The sequence below is a fragment of the Toxorhynchites rutilus genome, chromosome 3 (assembly GCF_029784135.1).
Source record: "Toxorhynchites rutilus septentrionalis strain SRP chromosome 3, ASM2978413v1, whole genome shotgun sequence".
NCBI classification, from domain to species: Eukaryota; Metazoa; Arthropoda; class Insecta; order Diptera; family Culicidae; genus Toxorhynchites; species Toxorhynchites rutilus.
Window position 1 is genome coordinate 46,792,704 of NC_073746.1, and position 16,064 is coordinate 46,808,767.

The 16,064-nt window shown below is 36.7% G+C and overlaps 2 protein-coding genes across 9 annotated transcripts in view; one reads left to right on the plus strand and one right to left on the minus strand.

Moving 5' to 3' along the window:
- Nucleotides 1-465: 465 nt before the first annotated feature.
- Nucleotides 466-2,177, minus strand: LOC129778954 (zinc transporter ZIP9). The gene is made up of 2 exons (XM_055786144.1): nt 1,690-2,177; nt 466-1,396 (listed from the first exon to the last, which is right to left on the minus strand). Exons 1-2 carry the CDS (start codon nt 1,783-1,785, stop codon nt 575-577), a joined length of 918 nt encoding a protein of 305 aa, XP_055642119.1. The 5' UTR covers nt 1,786-2,177; the 3' UTR covers nt 466-574.
- A 9,286-nt stretch (nt 2,178-11,463) lies between these two features.
- LOC129780345 (ankyrin-3-like) overlaps nt 11,464-16,064 on the plus strand; it is a 172,561-nt gene continuing 167,960 nt past the window's right edge. For all 8 annotated transcript variants that reach the window (XM_055788501.1, XM_055788502.1, XM_055788500.1 and 5 more), the window contains exon 1: nt 11,464-12,651. In XM_055788501.1, the coding sequence (XP_055644476.1) occupies nt 12,490-12,651 (162 nt within the window). In that variant the 5' untranslated portion in view covers nt 11,464-12,489. The remainder of the gene's footprint in view (nt 12,652-16,064) is intronic.

A 16,064-nucleotide genomic window follows, 5' to 3' on the forward strand; every position in this document is an offset into this window, starting at 1 on the left:
TACTCAGGACCTTTTCAAAAGTTACGCGAGATTTGTTTGTGTGCTTATGCCTTGATAAAGTTGCGTTTCGTCAGCTCAGGCAAACTGTTTGTACTCATTGTACCTAGCCTTCTTTATGTATCAACTAGAGACAAATCTGTTATCTTCACGTGCTCTCCATTGATGACTTTTATTTTGTTCAGTGGACCTTATTTATAGAAGCTATCACAACTTAAAATAATCTGCAGACTACATAGTATAAGTCTTTAAAACCGCTTCCATTGCGTCTAAAAGTACATGAAACACCATGCGAACGATAAACAAAACAGCTTCAAAAATATTAAATAGAATGGAAAAAGCGAAAACATTCTATCACATAATGCTACCGAATCATCGATCCGATCATTAAAAATTTACCCAACTTCGGTATGATTGATGTATCCTCTCGAGACAGCCGGGAACTGTTCTATTTCGAGTTCGCTTGAATATTCGTGTCCTCTTTTTTTATTATCCTTCCTAGATTGATACATCGATGAACAAAATTTGGCAATGATATCTGTAATTATTGCAATTTTCTTCCCTTCCCTTGCCTCAATTAGTGATGATGTCCCATGGTGAGAAAGATGGGCGCCAGCGCACCTAGAATCAGCAGAGCAAGTTCGTAATTTTGGAGTCCATTTGCTCCCTTTGAAGAACTTAATTTGGCACCAGATCCTCCCGGTTGCTGCTGCTCGAGAAGATTGTAATCGTGGTGTCCTCGATGGCTACCGTGACCGGTATTATGGGTCAGCTCAGGCAGTACATGCACCGTTGCGACATATAGGAATGTTCCGGCGGAAAAGAGCATGGCAATTCCAGTTGCATTCAGCGATTCCAGCGTTTCCTTCTGTTCGTTACCGATGCCGAAATATGTTAGCAGGGTTAACAGGGGCGCAGAAAGGGAAAAAATCAGCAAATGCTTCCGTATCCGCTGTCGTTCGATGCCCTCGTGAAGTAGAAAACTAACAAGCCCAAAGGCTGCTGGTGCTTTGTGCAGCATGATCGCCAGAAACACGATGATTTCCACATCCGAGTGACTGGTGGTGGCTGCTGCACCAAGTGCTACTCCATCGGCCGCAGCGTGGACAACCAAACCGATTGTGGCCGTTAAATTTCGCTCATTCGAACCCTCCTTCCGGCGGGAGGAAACTTGATCCACCAGCATCATAAATACGAAGCCCAGCACCAAAGACAAACCAATCGTGGAAGAATGCTCGTCTGCATCATGCTTGTGGATCGGCGATCCAGATGTTTGCACCACTACGGCTTCGAGTTGACTTTCGTCATACAACGAACGGATTCCCTCCGGGATGATGACTGTGAGTGCCGTCCCCACGAGCAAACCAGCTCCGAAAATTGAAACGTTTTTAAGTTTTTCCTGAAAGGAAAAATATGAATAGTTTATACAGTGATCCAAATAGGTAAATTGATGATTTGCATGATGCAATCGCATTTAAATAATCAATTGTTTCGCGCCATCACGCGGTTGGTTGAGAAAATGGACACTATGATCTTCTCACCTCAAGCACCGACCATATCAATATGTGAAAATATGATAACTCTATTAATACCATCACTAACGATTAGTAGTTATTTTCGGTTTCACAATGTTTGACTTAAAATGTTGCAACTATCTCATATGGATCTACTTCTAGTGTGCGTTTCACTCACCTCGGATAGTGTCACGATAAGGGGAATGTTTCCGGCAAGGTAAGAGCCCACCAGCATGACAATCACCAGCAAAACTAACATCACGGTCTCATCCATTTTGGCAAAAGAGGGGCCTTTATTTTACTGCTATATTTGCAATTATTTCCCAACACTCTGTGCCAGTTGGTGAAATTATGAGCTCATAAAGTACACCTTAATACCAAAACCCATTCGGCCAGCTATCGCACCTCTCCGATAATGGTATCAATCCGCCAATACGACGTAATCAATGGTGTTTTATCTCACCCAACACGCACAAACTCTGATATCGTAAAATAACTGGAGTACATCCGCGACGTGTCCAATATTTTCACACTGATCTTTCTCTCTCTCCAGTGCAATTCATTTGGTAGCCCGTGCTGATTTGTGACTGTTGATCAGCAGCAACACACAACAGCACCGCGACGATGAAGCTGGTTGAAAATTGTTTACAAACTGCGCTTACTCCACACACTATCGAGAAACGAGTGGGACGTGCATGAATGAAATGAACAAACATCGAATGACAACACCCACGGAAATGAATCTCGAACCGTGTGAATGGAGCTGAATATTGCAGTGAATAGTTCAATTCACACTGGGAATCAACTTGTGCAATGATCTAAAAGCCTCGAAGGAGAAACTATCAGATGTTTCTGAAACCTTTTTTATACGACTTTCTTAAACTTCAAAAATGAAATAATGAATGAATTTTGACATTAGATTTAAAATTTATTTTTTATTCATCCCAGACATTTTATGGTTTTCATTCAGTTGGATTTGGATGCTAGATTTTGTCTTGGAAATATTTTTGGAAGTGATATAAACATCTATTTAAATAAAAATTGATCGCTAGATGGATGGATTGTTGCTGAGCGCGAAACCCGAGAAAGAAAACATCCGCTTTGAGTCGTCTTTATTTTGTTGTATTCGTCTCCACCCATAGATTTATTGTCATGGAGAGATTTTTTTTCAGAAAACCCTGAAGAAAAAATGAGAAAATTTGAAAAATTGAATTCTCGTATGTTCTACAATGACATCGTAGTTAGTCCAATTGGATTACGCGAATTAAGCTTCGTGTTTTGTTAGTGTGAATCGGTAAAGGGGCTGTCCACATACCACGTGGACAACTTTAGGGGGGGTAGGGGTTACGAAAATGTCCACGCTTGTCCACGGTGAGGGGGGAGGGGGTTTTGATATTGTCCACGTGGAAACGTTAAGTATTTTTTAAAATAAAACATTCAAGTTAGAAGTCAAAATTGAATGAGATCTGTTTTGTATTTACACGATTTTTTGAACTTCACGCCCGCCCTGAGTACTCAGTATTCATCAATAAAAATACTGAACTGCCTGAGAGTGCTGCTCGGTCAAACATCCATATTTTTTCATATGACTGAACCTCTCTTCTGAAATGTATATTCTGAAGGTAACGCACATGAACTAGGATCCAATTTATTCCAATCGGTAATAGAGGGCCATTAAATCCGCCAGGCTAAAGACACCCAATAACACAAAAATGTTGGATTTTTTGTAGTATTAAAAATCACGACTTAAGTGCGGGTTGAATTCAGCTTTTGCTCTTGATGACAAAACTGTTTGGTTTGTTTTCGAGAACTCCCAAGGATTTCTAAACATTGAAACGAAAAACAAATTCTTCCATGAGTGTACGGGCCGTATCTCTGGAGATCTTTTTCTTGCAATGATGTTGTTCTTCATTGATGTCTGGTAATTTTTGTAATACGCTTTTTTTGAGTTGTCAGGAAAGTTCATGCTGCTACTGCTGATTAATAAAAAGAAAAGATTAATCTTTCATGCACATGAATTAGTAGATTCACTACAGATGTCGAAAATCACCGAAATCACAGAAACGAAACATCACGAAAAACATGCATGAAACATGCATTTTTGTAGTATTAAAAATCACGACTTAAGTGCGGGTTGAATTCAGCTTTTGCTCTTGATGACAAAACTGTTTGGTTTGTTTTCGAGAACTCCCAAAGATTTCTGAACATTGAAACGAAAAACAAATTCTTCCATGAGTGTAAGGGCCGTATCTCTGGAGATCTTTTTCTTGCAATGATGTTGTTCTTCATTGATGTCTGGTAATTTTTGTAATACGCTTTTTTTGAGTTGTCAGGAAAGTTCATGCTGCTACTGCTGATTAATTAAAAGAAAAGATTAATATTTCATGCACATGAATTAGTAGATTCACTACAGATGTCGAAAATCACCGAAATCACAGAAACGAAACATCACGAAAAACATGCATGAAACATGCAAACATGCAACAATGCATGGACTACATATTAACCCATATTACGGAACCCGATCGGATTTTACAAATCGCAATCCGAACGAAATAAACTTTTGCATTCTGCATTTCAAGGTTGCAATATTTGTACAATCCGATAGGATTTGACTCGATCAGATTAAGGGGGATTGAGACACGAATTTCGGACGTTTGTTCGAGCTCCGAAAAAGTAAAACAAAGAATATTTTTACCATCCATTATATCACCATTTTTTTATATCAATAAAACAAAAATTGAACGGAAAAATATATATCCATAATTAGAAGCTGATCGAGTGAGGGGATTCAAAAAAAAAATTGTGCCACGGCGTATAAGGTTCCAGCACTTCTGGTTCTCTGAAACGAACAAATCGAACAGATTCTGAATCAGTAAAGATGCCACTATCGTATGAACCTCGGACAAGTCAAAAACGTGTTTTTTGATAAAATGGCGGAAATTTGAAGAAAAAAATACTGTTTAAAACTTTTTTTTAAGTTTCTTGATTTTTTTAAAATAGTAAAGTCACGAAATTATGATTTTTTATAGGTTTATGCGATAGAAAAATATATACATATTGTATTCATATAAACATAGATCGGATAAGTAGAACTTGAGATATCGTGTAAGCCAGTTTGAAAAACATATTTCGAGAAAAACGCGTTTGAAGTTAATTGTTATGGCCGTACTAGATAAGATATCGCATCACTAAAATGGCTATAACTTGGTAAATAATGAGATTTTCGAACAGTCTATTCTATGGTATATTCTTAAATGTCTGAATTAGAGAAATATAATGAAATATAATAGAATGAAATGAAATAATAATCAAAAAATGAAATATAATCAAATTTCTAGACTAGAATACCCTCTTAAAGAACGCAACATTGTGCTTATTTCAAATCCGATCGGATTCAGGAATAAGGGTTTATTTTACCGAAAAACATTTGAAGGGACTTATCTCAATCTGCGATTCGTTTCATAAACGCGACGAAAATACATATTTGTAGCGAATTGTAAAGGGCAAATCATTTACAAGAATGTTGATGGAACCCCGAAGCAGGTTTTCGCTTGAAGAAAGTTATGACTGGGTCTGTTAGGACTGGAAGAAAATTTGTATCATGAGCTTCTACCAAGCAACTAGTTTCGATGAATTCCAACAAGTACTGCTAGCAGCTGAAAGTATGAAAATCAACGATCCAGAATGCTTCTAGGGCACTTCTAAAACTTCACCCGCCTTACATGCCAGATATTGCATCTTCAGATTATTAACTGTTAAGATTCTTGTAAGAACTTCAACCTACTGTATAGCATAAGTTCCAAGAGGATGGAATTCTCAAGTTCCATGAAGGATGCTGAAATATTCAGGAAAAAACGGTGCATCTATGATCGAAAAGATGTATGCCTACAAAAATATGCTTTTGGTTTTCTCTTTAAAATCGGCATGAATTTTTCAGGACAATATTAAGCATGATTTAACAATTAAAGGTTGTAGGTCAACGGAATCATCGATCACGATGATACTGCAGATGTTTTGTTTTTACTAGGTTCATTATAGTCATCAGGCACTACCGAACCTGTAAAAGCGAAAGTCATTGATGTTTAGACGAGAAAATTCTGTTTTCAAACAAAGTGGTTGATTTCATTGTCTGATTTTTTGAAAACTCAAACAGCTTTAATAAAAATACTCGAGAATAAGCTCACAAAGGGTATTTTAAAATGGATATGGAGATAACGTGAATGGAATTCGGAAGAAAATAATGAGCTCCCGGACAATGTTGAAAAACATCGAAGATTTCAAGACAAATCGTTACCATTGGTAAGGCTATAATTTTTATCAATAAACATATGGAATAGAAAAAAGAAACAAACTTGAAATGAAATTTAAGCGAAAAAATAGAATTTCTTGATTTTTTCCTCAAAACCGGAGGAATGTCCACGTGGACAACAGGGGGAGGGGTATAAGAAATGTCCACGCTTGTCGACGGAGGGGGAGGGGGGTGTCTAAAATCATGTTTTTTCTGTCCACGTGGTATGTGGACAGCCCCAAAGGGCAACGGATTCTCAGGTGGAATAACGCGCTTTGAAAACAATAATAAATATAATGGGCTCTATTATAGAAATCGAGACTATAAGAATTTTGCTCGTTAGACCTATTTTACTATTATAGGGCCCTATTATAGAAATCGAGGCGATAAGAATTTTGCTCGTTAACTCTATTTTACTATTATAAAAATCGAGCAATTCGATAGCACCGAGCGGAGTGATAACTATCGATGCAAGTGTCAGAACTTTTCGAGTTGTTTGGTTCACTTGTTGCATATCTTCAGAGAATTATTTTGTTTTGGCTTGAATCCCTTTGGGAAACATTTCAGAAACGCTTCAATATATGCAATTTGCAAAACATGTTCGTTTGTTTTGATCAGCATTTGTTTTACGGTGCTGCCAGAATAGTCTATAAAAGGTAAGTGTTCAATCCAGCATTATTTATATTAATCATGTTATAACTTACAATGCAGAATCTAATTCCAGCGCATATTTAAGTGGCTGAAAATGAGTGGCGGAAGAAAAAAACCAAATCACCACCAGTTTGAACGGCTCCTAAACAATGGAAGCGAGATTGCTCGAGGTTCTTGTGGAGATAGTCCTAATATATTCCCGGTGTAGGAAAAGTTGGAGGAATTCAGAGAGGAGCTTAATGCACTGAGACCACCGATGCATCTAGGTTCAGAATGGCAGAAAGTAAGTATTTTTTTTACGACACACATAACTTTCATAAGTAAATTTTATCATACTCTTTGAATTTCTTTCAACCGAATTTCCTACCTAAAAGTTGCTTACTTTACTAGCATACGTTAGTACGTTATTTTTGACCGCAATTTTCTTTTTTATTGCTATACTATGCCAAACTATACCGCTTTCACTACAATAGATCAAACTAATGGTCGGAGTGTTATAATGCTCTATACCATATGCTGAAGCTATCCTGCAAAACAATAATGATTTTATTTAAATTACAGGTTTGTATTGACATGAGGGGAAAGGTAAAGAAAACACTAGCACGCAACAAGCGAGAATTTAGAGCAACAGGTGGTTGCCCCAATACAATAAAGCTATCGACGCCGCTACAACAAGAAATCGACGCTAAAAGAGTATTACATAAAACAATATGTTTTCCTTAAAAAAGTGGAATTTATGTGTGACTCCTTACGGAATTCCATAGATTGCAGTTGTGAAAATAAATGAAAAGATTCATTTTCTAATAATTATATTTTTGTAAAGCAAATCGTTCCATGATATCGTTTTTATTACACATCCATGCATGCATTACGCCTATTAAGCTTCATTCGTTGAGGGAATATCAGTTTTCTCCAAAACATAACCATATTAACACTTTTGGAAATACATTTTCATAGCAGATGCCTCAAAAAAAGATTTGGCATCCTTTCTATAGTGCTTCGTGAAACATTTCAAGCTTGTTTCAAAATATTTCATCACAACCGCTAATATTCGAGCTTGCTAACGAATCGAGCAGTTTTCCTCGATTTCTATAATTCCAGATTTTACTCGGTGTGATAGTGATAGTGGTTGTATCGAATCCTCGATTCGATTTCTATAATAGGGCCCAATAATAAACAAAAAATAATAATAATTCTGTATTATACAAGTGTTACATATACTTTGAATTTCTATAGAAGATTAATCAGTGAAGCGTTCTGCGATTAAATCCACAAACATTCGCTTAGAAAGTATTCATATCAAAAAATCAATTTTGCCTGGACGCAGTTTGCCGAATCAGCTAGTTTTATGGTTTATGGTATTTGTGGTATGTCGGCAATGAACTCATTTTAATTCAAAAAGGATAACGTTGATGTTTATTTTCATAGAAAAAATTGGTGGCTCTGAAAAAGGGTTAATGATTTGCATGGTTTTGTAGAAGCAGCTGAATATGGTTGATTCATTCTTGCCATAACACAAACTACATTGAATATGCATCGCGAACGTCCTTCTAAAAACCAATAACTTCAGTGGCAGACTTTTTCGCAACTGACCAACGCGGTGCAACTTTGCATCGAACCTCCGGATTTGGGAATGGAAATTTTTTATTCACTGCTGTGAATAAAAATTATTGACCCTTCGAAGCAACTTCGTTCTACCTCTATGTATGGCTGCTGGTTGCTCGATGACTGAAGCGAGATTAGAATGATAATAGTTAATGATTTTTTTCTACTTGTATTCAGAGCGATGGTGGAACCTAGGTTAATATTTCTCTTCTGCATTGAGTGCAAGTTCTGCTGATAGCTCTGAGCTAGATTTGTGCGTATTCTGAGAATGCAAACAACATTGCATATCCATTTAGTACATTAACAAAATAGATACTAAGAGCCTATGGTGTCAGTCAGTATTTATTGCGTTGCTTCTTATTCCAGCTATCATTGTTCTCGCGATGGTATTGATATATTGAAACTAAAGTTGGGGCTCGTCGCTAAGGTAGGTTCTCATTTTTGTCGGCGTAGTTTTAGGAGCACGAATTGGACTAATCAGAACGGGGCATTTTCGTTTAGATACTTAACATTTTTCTATTATTCAATATTTTGTTCCAACTGAATTAAGGTTTTAGTGTGTTAGATGCGTAGAAATATTTCCAATTGATTGATGCAAATATCTCTGTGTTTTTATACACGAAATGATCCAGTTATGAGCGTTTGAAGTCATTTATATTTCGCTACTCGTTCAATTTTTCTATTTTTATTGTATACCTTATATATTTCTACTAAACGTAATCCTACGTCAAAAGTACGATATTTAGTATAGGTCCAATACATTCATTCGGAAACTGGTAATATTTTCCACTGAACAATATTCTCCACTTTGAAAAAAATAATAGTCCTCTCAAGCTGCTCTATGATTCGTTATTCTTTTTGTCCATACGCGTCAGACTGTTGCCGTTTTGCGCAGTGACTGACTGTTATATACGCTTTGTGCACAACTACTATACGTTGTATAAAAAATTAATCAGACCAAATTGAAGCTTTTATTCAACCATTGATGTTTACCTGGATAACATGCCAAAGAAACGTTTTGAAAACGTTTCTTCAACTGCAAAGCAACTTCTGTACAACACGATGGACTACTTGAATAAGAATTTGCTGCAAACGTTTTTCGAGCTCATGTTTGACTGCTTATTAAACTGACTAATATTAAATCGAACAAATATTTGGCAAACATTTAAAACGTTCTTCAGACACCTGGATTTGCTAATGATTCCTTTGAGGAAAATTCTGCTGTAGTAGTAAGATAAGAGCTAATCTTTCATTACATTTTTAAGTGGTCTAACTAGTGAATCACGGCAGCAGAAGCTATGTGTATTGCATATAATAATTCTTATTTTCACAGCAAAATGTATAAAAACGAGCTTCATAGTAAATTGAACAAAGGGCATATTGAAACAGGGTTAAACAATTAGGAGTTTTATTGATTTTTTTTTTCAAAAGCTCATTAAAAGCTGAACAATTTTATAAAAAAAATATAATAAGCGGGTTCTAATTGTAAAATATGGGTAGAAAAAATTAAAGCAATTAGACAATGATCGTCTTCTTTGATTGCTCAGACTAAGTAGAGTTAAACAAATCTTAATATGGTTGAATAAACGTTCAACGAATCAAAGCGATAATTTAGACCTATCACACTGGTCTAAATTTTTTTAGTTGTCAAAATATAAAAATTTCAAAGGAAATAAACTATATTTAGAAAAAGACATTTATATTAGAAATTAGTGATATTAGAAAATATTAAATAATATTACAAGACAAAATATTGTGAACAAATGATACAACCGGTCAGTAGTTCTAGTGTTATTAATTTCTCCTAATTTACATGATTTTTTTTAAATAAAGGTTTTCATGATAAATAATTCATACAGCTAGAGCTAGAGCATAGAGCTGAACAAAACTATCATAAAAACGTTACACTGATGGAAAATTGTTAGTTGGTATGTACGTCTTAGCACGTATGAAGTTGTGCGATCTATGGTTTACCGAATACACTAAAATGACACAATGGAAAACAATGTTTTTCATTATGACATTGAGTTGAACGACAGTGCTGGTTTCAACATTAAATAGAAGTTATTGCAAAGAGATAAATGAACAAACAACGGAAGATATTCTTAAGAAATCATACATATTTCGATCTACAAATAAGGTAGAATTGAAGAAAGGTAGAAGTTAAAGAAAGTATACTGAAAGGTTCGATGGTGCTATCATTTCCATCTACCAAATATATTACGCAACTTCGAACTGAATTTTAAGATCTGTGATAACTCAATTTGTTTATTTCAGCTTTGAAGTATTGGTTGTAACTCAAACCATATCCTTAAAATTAATTTTTGAAACGGTATGTAACCGGAAAACTTTCGATTTGTGAAGTGGTCGTTTCAAAGTTCTAGGTTAAAATATTGTATTGTATAGGCCCAAAATAATAAAAATAAAATTTCACAATAATTTTCGATTCCACGAATTCTCGAGAGCAAATGGTCTAATGTCTTCTAGAGACACTATTTATTCAGAACGCATGAAGTTCTCCAGAATTTGAAGAAAAGTAGCTTTGTTGTTGAATTTATTCTATATATTCGTGAATTTTCTGCTTGGAAATGTTTCGAAAAAGCGAGTGTATGACACTGAGACAAAACTCCTGCTTCTTTTGATGATATTTTTGGCCAATAGCTGGAATTTTATGAAAATAATATCTCCCAAAAATCCCGCGTCGTCATACTGAAATGTCTTTACATACTTTATGATGTCTTCAAAATATCTTCACAGTAAGTCAAATGCCTTCAAAATGAATACATGTCTTCAAACATGGCATCTCTGAGTAGGAGAAAGAACCTCTTTTAATGGGATGCAGAATTAGGTTGAATAAAAAAAATAAATGAGAGGATTTTTGCATCGCGGAAAATCCTGCCTGAATTTTTCCATAATGTTTGAATCCATTTTTCGAAGGGCAATCCATACATGTGCGAAAACTTATTGGGATCATAAACGGGAAGTTTGACTTCATATGTCGTATTTGTGAATGGATCTCTCTCATAGTTATATTTGTTTATTTAATGATTCATATATTAAATATTGTATCGATGACGATATATAGGTATATAGGCCTACAATATGATGAGTTCGTGTGAACGGTGTCAAAATCAAGTTAACGTATCTTCGTTTGTACAATGAAAGGATTTCTGGCTCGTTGAACTAAAATAGCAAATAACAAGAAGTTTTTTTTATTTTTCGTTAATACCTAAAACTAGAAAGGCTACTTTCGCAACACACCGTGTCTCGAGCCACGAAACCCCTCAACAATGAATCGCGCAGCGTACGCTGTGTGTGTTCATCTCATTCAATAACCCACTTTATCTGAACGTCATTCAATGCAGGAAAAGTTCACCTCGTTCATTCATGCTCCGCAGCTCTCCGTTGTGCAGTTAGTCTTCGGAAAGAGCTTGTTGGCGTCGGTCGTTTCAACTGGAAACATATATATCTGCAAACGAAATAGAAAAAAAACCGTCGAAAAATTTTTTGTGAAAAGGTGTATCATCCGGATTATTCTGATTTATATCAATAAAAAGAATGGTTTGTTAGTGCGTTACGTTCGAAGAAATCAGACCGAAGGGAGTGAATCTATCGTAAATAGACACCGGAGAGTAGCGAGCATCCGCAGTGTGGTCTTCGATTGGAATAAACTTGTAACACAAGAAAAAACCTATGGATAAAACAAATGAATGAAAATCGATTAGTATTTTGATTGAACTTAAAGAGTTTAAGAGTCAAATAGTTTTAGAATAGGTTCCCTCGCAATAGAGTTAAATCATTGACTTATGAGACTAGCTTTTGGATTGATTAATTCCAATTGCTGTTAGAACCTGTGCTTGCTCTTCGTTTTTCTCCGTCTGTGTAATCAAAATTGCTTTTAATACTAAATGTTTGAGTGAGAAAGATAAATTCGTCTCGAATGTGTGATTGTTGAGTGAAAATTGGGCATATGGGCAAGAAAGCGAAAAATTGGTGAATCCTACGCTGAGATAGCGGTGCGGTGCTTCGGATTGTGCAAGAGACGGAAGTTGCCCGGTGAAGTGCGGTGGAGTAAACAAAAAGAGGCATCCAAATAACATCGAGGGGCACCAGCCAGTAGCAGCATAAATACGAGAAGAGAGAAAAATAAAGGCGTGTATCGTTGGAGTGAAAAGCCAGAGTGTTATAAAGTTAGAATTCAGAAAGCGGCACTTCCTGTTTCTGTCGCTTTTTTGGCGTTTGATTTTTGCACAAAAAGCAAGTGAAGTGATTCGAAAGTCAATTTGCGCGAAATCAAGAATGATTGATAAAATTTTGATTGTTTGAGAAAAATCAATACTTACTAAGGTCGAAGGTCGAAACCGTGGGAAGCTGAAACCGACCGCGAGAGCACAGTGAGAAGTTATTTCTTGACTCGAAAGCGGAAAGCTCATGCTGGAGACGGAAAAGATGGCCCTGGAAGAGACTCAGAACAGGCCGGTTGTTCCGCAGAAGGAAGGTCCCCAGACTCAGCAGATTCAGCCTTCCTCGTCGAGCGAAAAGCTGAACGCGATGGCCAATGGGACGGAGAAAACGCGCAACAATAACAAACAGGTATGCAACAACGCACGCTTATCAGCCACTAACAATGGGCCTACATATCCATTCTTGCCACGAGAATTATGCAGCAGAGTTGCAAATGTGTTCTCATGGCATCAGGGTTTATCTTGATTGGGGGTCTGCAGTCGGGTGGTTCCGTTTGCCTTCGCAGACTGATGGCTGACCAGAATTACTGGATTGTAGTAAGTGGGGTGTCAAACCGGGGCGAGAAAGGGTAGAACATTTAGTCATATGCATAAATTGTCCGCGCAAAACCTTGCATAACAATTGATTCCGCTGGTTCTCGTTAGATTTGAATGTGGGGGAGAGAGGCTGAATGACTGGTTTGAGGACTGTCGACTGGTTCAACCTATAGACACAACTCTCACACTCACCAACAGACGCGCGGATAAATACACGCTCTCGTGGTGATAGAATGGCGAGCTCCGCGGCGTGTTCTGGCACCTCGCTACGGTCTGCGATTCTGTAAGGGTGATGTGTACTAATGTTCTGAGAAAAAAATGTTTGTTTATGTATCAAACTGTGGCGATGGTGATGATATCATCACCCGGCGATGTCATTGAGTTTGAACAGGTCCAACCAAGGCATTTCACTGTGTTCGGGTGGTTAAAATATGAGGTAATAGCGAATCATCTATTTGTTAAGATATAATTTGACGATTCGCCGTTTAAAATTCAGTTTGTTTTATTCAACAGAGACGCCTTCAATGAACAATCTCTGTTCACAGTGCTTAAGATAACTGAGAAAATTGCTGTCGCTTCGGGGATTAACATTAGCTCACGTGAAAAGATTGGCGGCGAATTTATGCACCGTTCCACGCGAAGCTTCAAGTCTCGTGCCCTTGGGCAAAAGACGAGCATTTTAAGAATACTGCAATAGGTAATGTATCAAATCTACTGAAAGTTTTCTGTTCGCTAAAAAAAATATATACAAATAAGTCATACATTTGCCCAATTTTTCGTTTGATGATCCTGCTTTTGGGTGTGTTGAGCACAACGGATAATTGTGAACCCTCAGGGCAACAGCTGGATTAATTTGACACTTTAAAGACTTGGTGAATATTTTTCGAAGCTCAAACAACAAATGGAAATATGGCTCAGAAGTGGAAACCCACTCGAAAGAATTTCGTTTGATCATGAAAAAAGCGACAAGAATATATTCGTCACTTCTTTGCTTTGATGTAATCTTTTTCAATTGGCTCTGCAACTCAAATCGTAAATGAGCTACGTTCAGGAACGGAGAAACACCTTTATGAATATCATAATAGACGGATTTCGTGCCTACTCGACCAGATGTTGGCATGATCCTCTCAGAACTCAGTGAAACTTTCTGGGAGTGAAGACCTTACCTAATTGAGCAATTTGGCATACTTAGTTTTATGAAAATTTGTCTAGACTAACATATGGAAAGGGCTAAATATTTTTGATCATTTTTTTATAAAATTTCTTTACTCGAAAATGGTCCTACAAAAAAGTAAAAAGTTATTAGGAAAATAATTGAATTTTAAGAAAAAATACTAAAAAAATATTTTTTTAAACTCTACACTGAAAAAAAATCGATTTTAAAAACTAAAGGTTGATTTTCTCGAAATGATCATCTCATATTTTGATGAAATGGCTGATAAATATTTGCCCTACAACTCTACCATACATCGCAACTTGTGCATATTTAAGGCAAAGCAGTTTTTTTAACAAAAACTATTTCAAGATTTTGCACTGCATTTGTAATCCTTGCAAATCCTGGAGATCACGGCTTGACTCATGTTGCTAAACAATGTCACACTTGAATTAAAAAATAGAAATAGAAAAAAATTAAAATAGAATATTTTCAAGAAAAATCTTGAAAAAGTTTTTGTTAGGAAAACTTTTTTGCCTTCAATATGCACAAGTTGCGATGTATGGAAGAGTTGTAGGGTACATATTTATCTACAATTTATCTACCATTCATCAAAATCTAAGATGAACATTATGACAGTGGCGTCTCGTCCATATGTACACTGCACAACCTAATATTTAAAAAGTGAAACGCTACTACTATGCTATGCACAGACTAGACCTCAGAAAAGAAACGTATGGAAAGTACGAAAAACAAACGGCTCTCCCAGTACACGCACTGTGCAGAATTACGTATATTGATTTCTATTTTGTACCATTTATTCTATGCTTTCCCCAGTCAGTGCACATCGAATAGTGCACAAAAATTACGTATATCTACACACTGATTGATAAAATTGTGTGGAAGCTTCGGGTAACTAAACTGCCAATTTGTTGGCAACGATTTCGTGCAGTGGACTCTGTGCACAAGAGAAGAGAACGGAGAGCAGATCTCTTCATCGTAAGTCTATCTTATTTCTCTCCCGAATTTGGCCATCCATGCACGCTTCGGATTCGCAATTGGTGCGCTTTGCTTAAGCTACTTTGATATAGCAGCTCTCTGAAAGCTCACTTGGTGCCGATTATTTATCACGTCATCGACATCAGACTCTGTGTTTTTTAGAGGCGAATGAACTGCAAAGTTTAAAGCCTCTTAAAAACAAAGAAAGAAGAAGAAGACTCTGTGCACTTTTTCGGTGAACAGATAGAGCGGCGTTCACACGCTCTAGTAAATTGCCAATGTATTGATGTATGTATCGTGCATATTTTGCTTTGCACGTGAGGAGATCTATGCTTTAGATTCGCAGTCGGATTGGCGCACTCCAGATGACTAAATTTAATTCAGTTTTTCCGGTGTACCAATTGAGATTCGCGATAAATCATCACAAATCACAAGTAAATATGGATACTGTTGATGCAATTTTCGAAAAGGCCGTTTGCGAAAAGAACTGTGGAAGAGAAAAACTTCTTGCGAAAATGGATATTCGCGGCCAAAACTGGACAAGTTAAAAACGACTTGCGTTAGAAACGGTAAAATAGTTACACGGAACTTTAATGCTACAGCTCACGACGCGAAGTGGCTTTGTGGTTCAGGGACAAGAGTAAAGCTATTTTGTTGGCCTTGTTTACTGTTACAGAGCCCAGCTGAAAACAATATAGAGATACAGAGTAGGATATGCAGATTTGAATCATCTATCTTGCGCTATAAATACTCATTCAGCTACCAAAGAGCACACTAACAACAGCATGACATGCCGCACGTTTGAGAAAACATGCATTGAAGATGCGTTAGATCATGCTAATGATGTCGAAAGAAATTGAATTGGTTTGAATTAGTTTGTCTTCTCAGTTCATATGGGCTGAGCCACCAAGGTTACGATGAAAGCATAACGTCTGTAAATAGAGGAAACTATAAGGACATGTGTAACTTTTTGGCTACGAAAGATATGTCGTTTTCCGTCTTCATAAATGCCACGTCAGTATTTACAGTATACATCAGAATAAATTCAGAATGAGTTTAGTTACTGCAGTTAC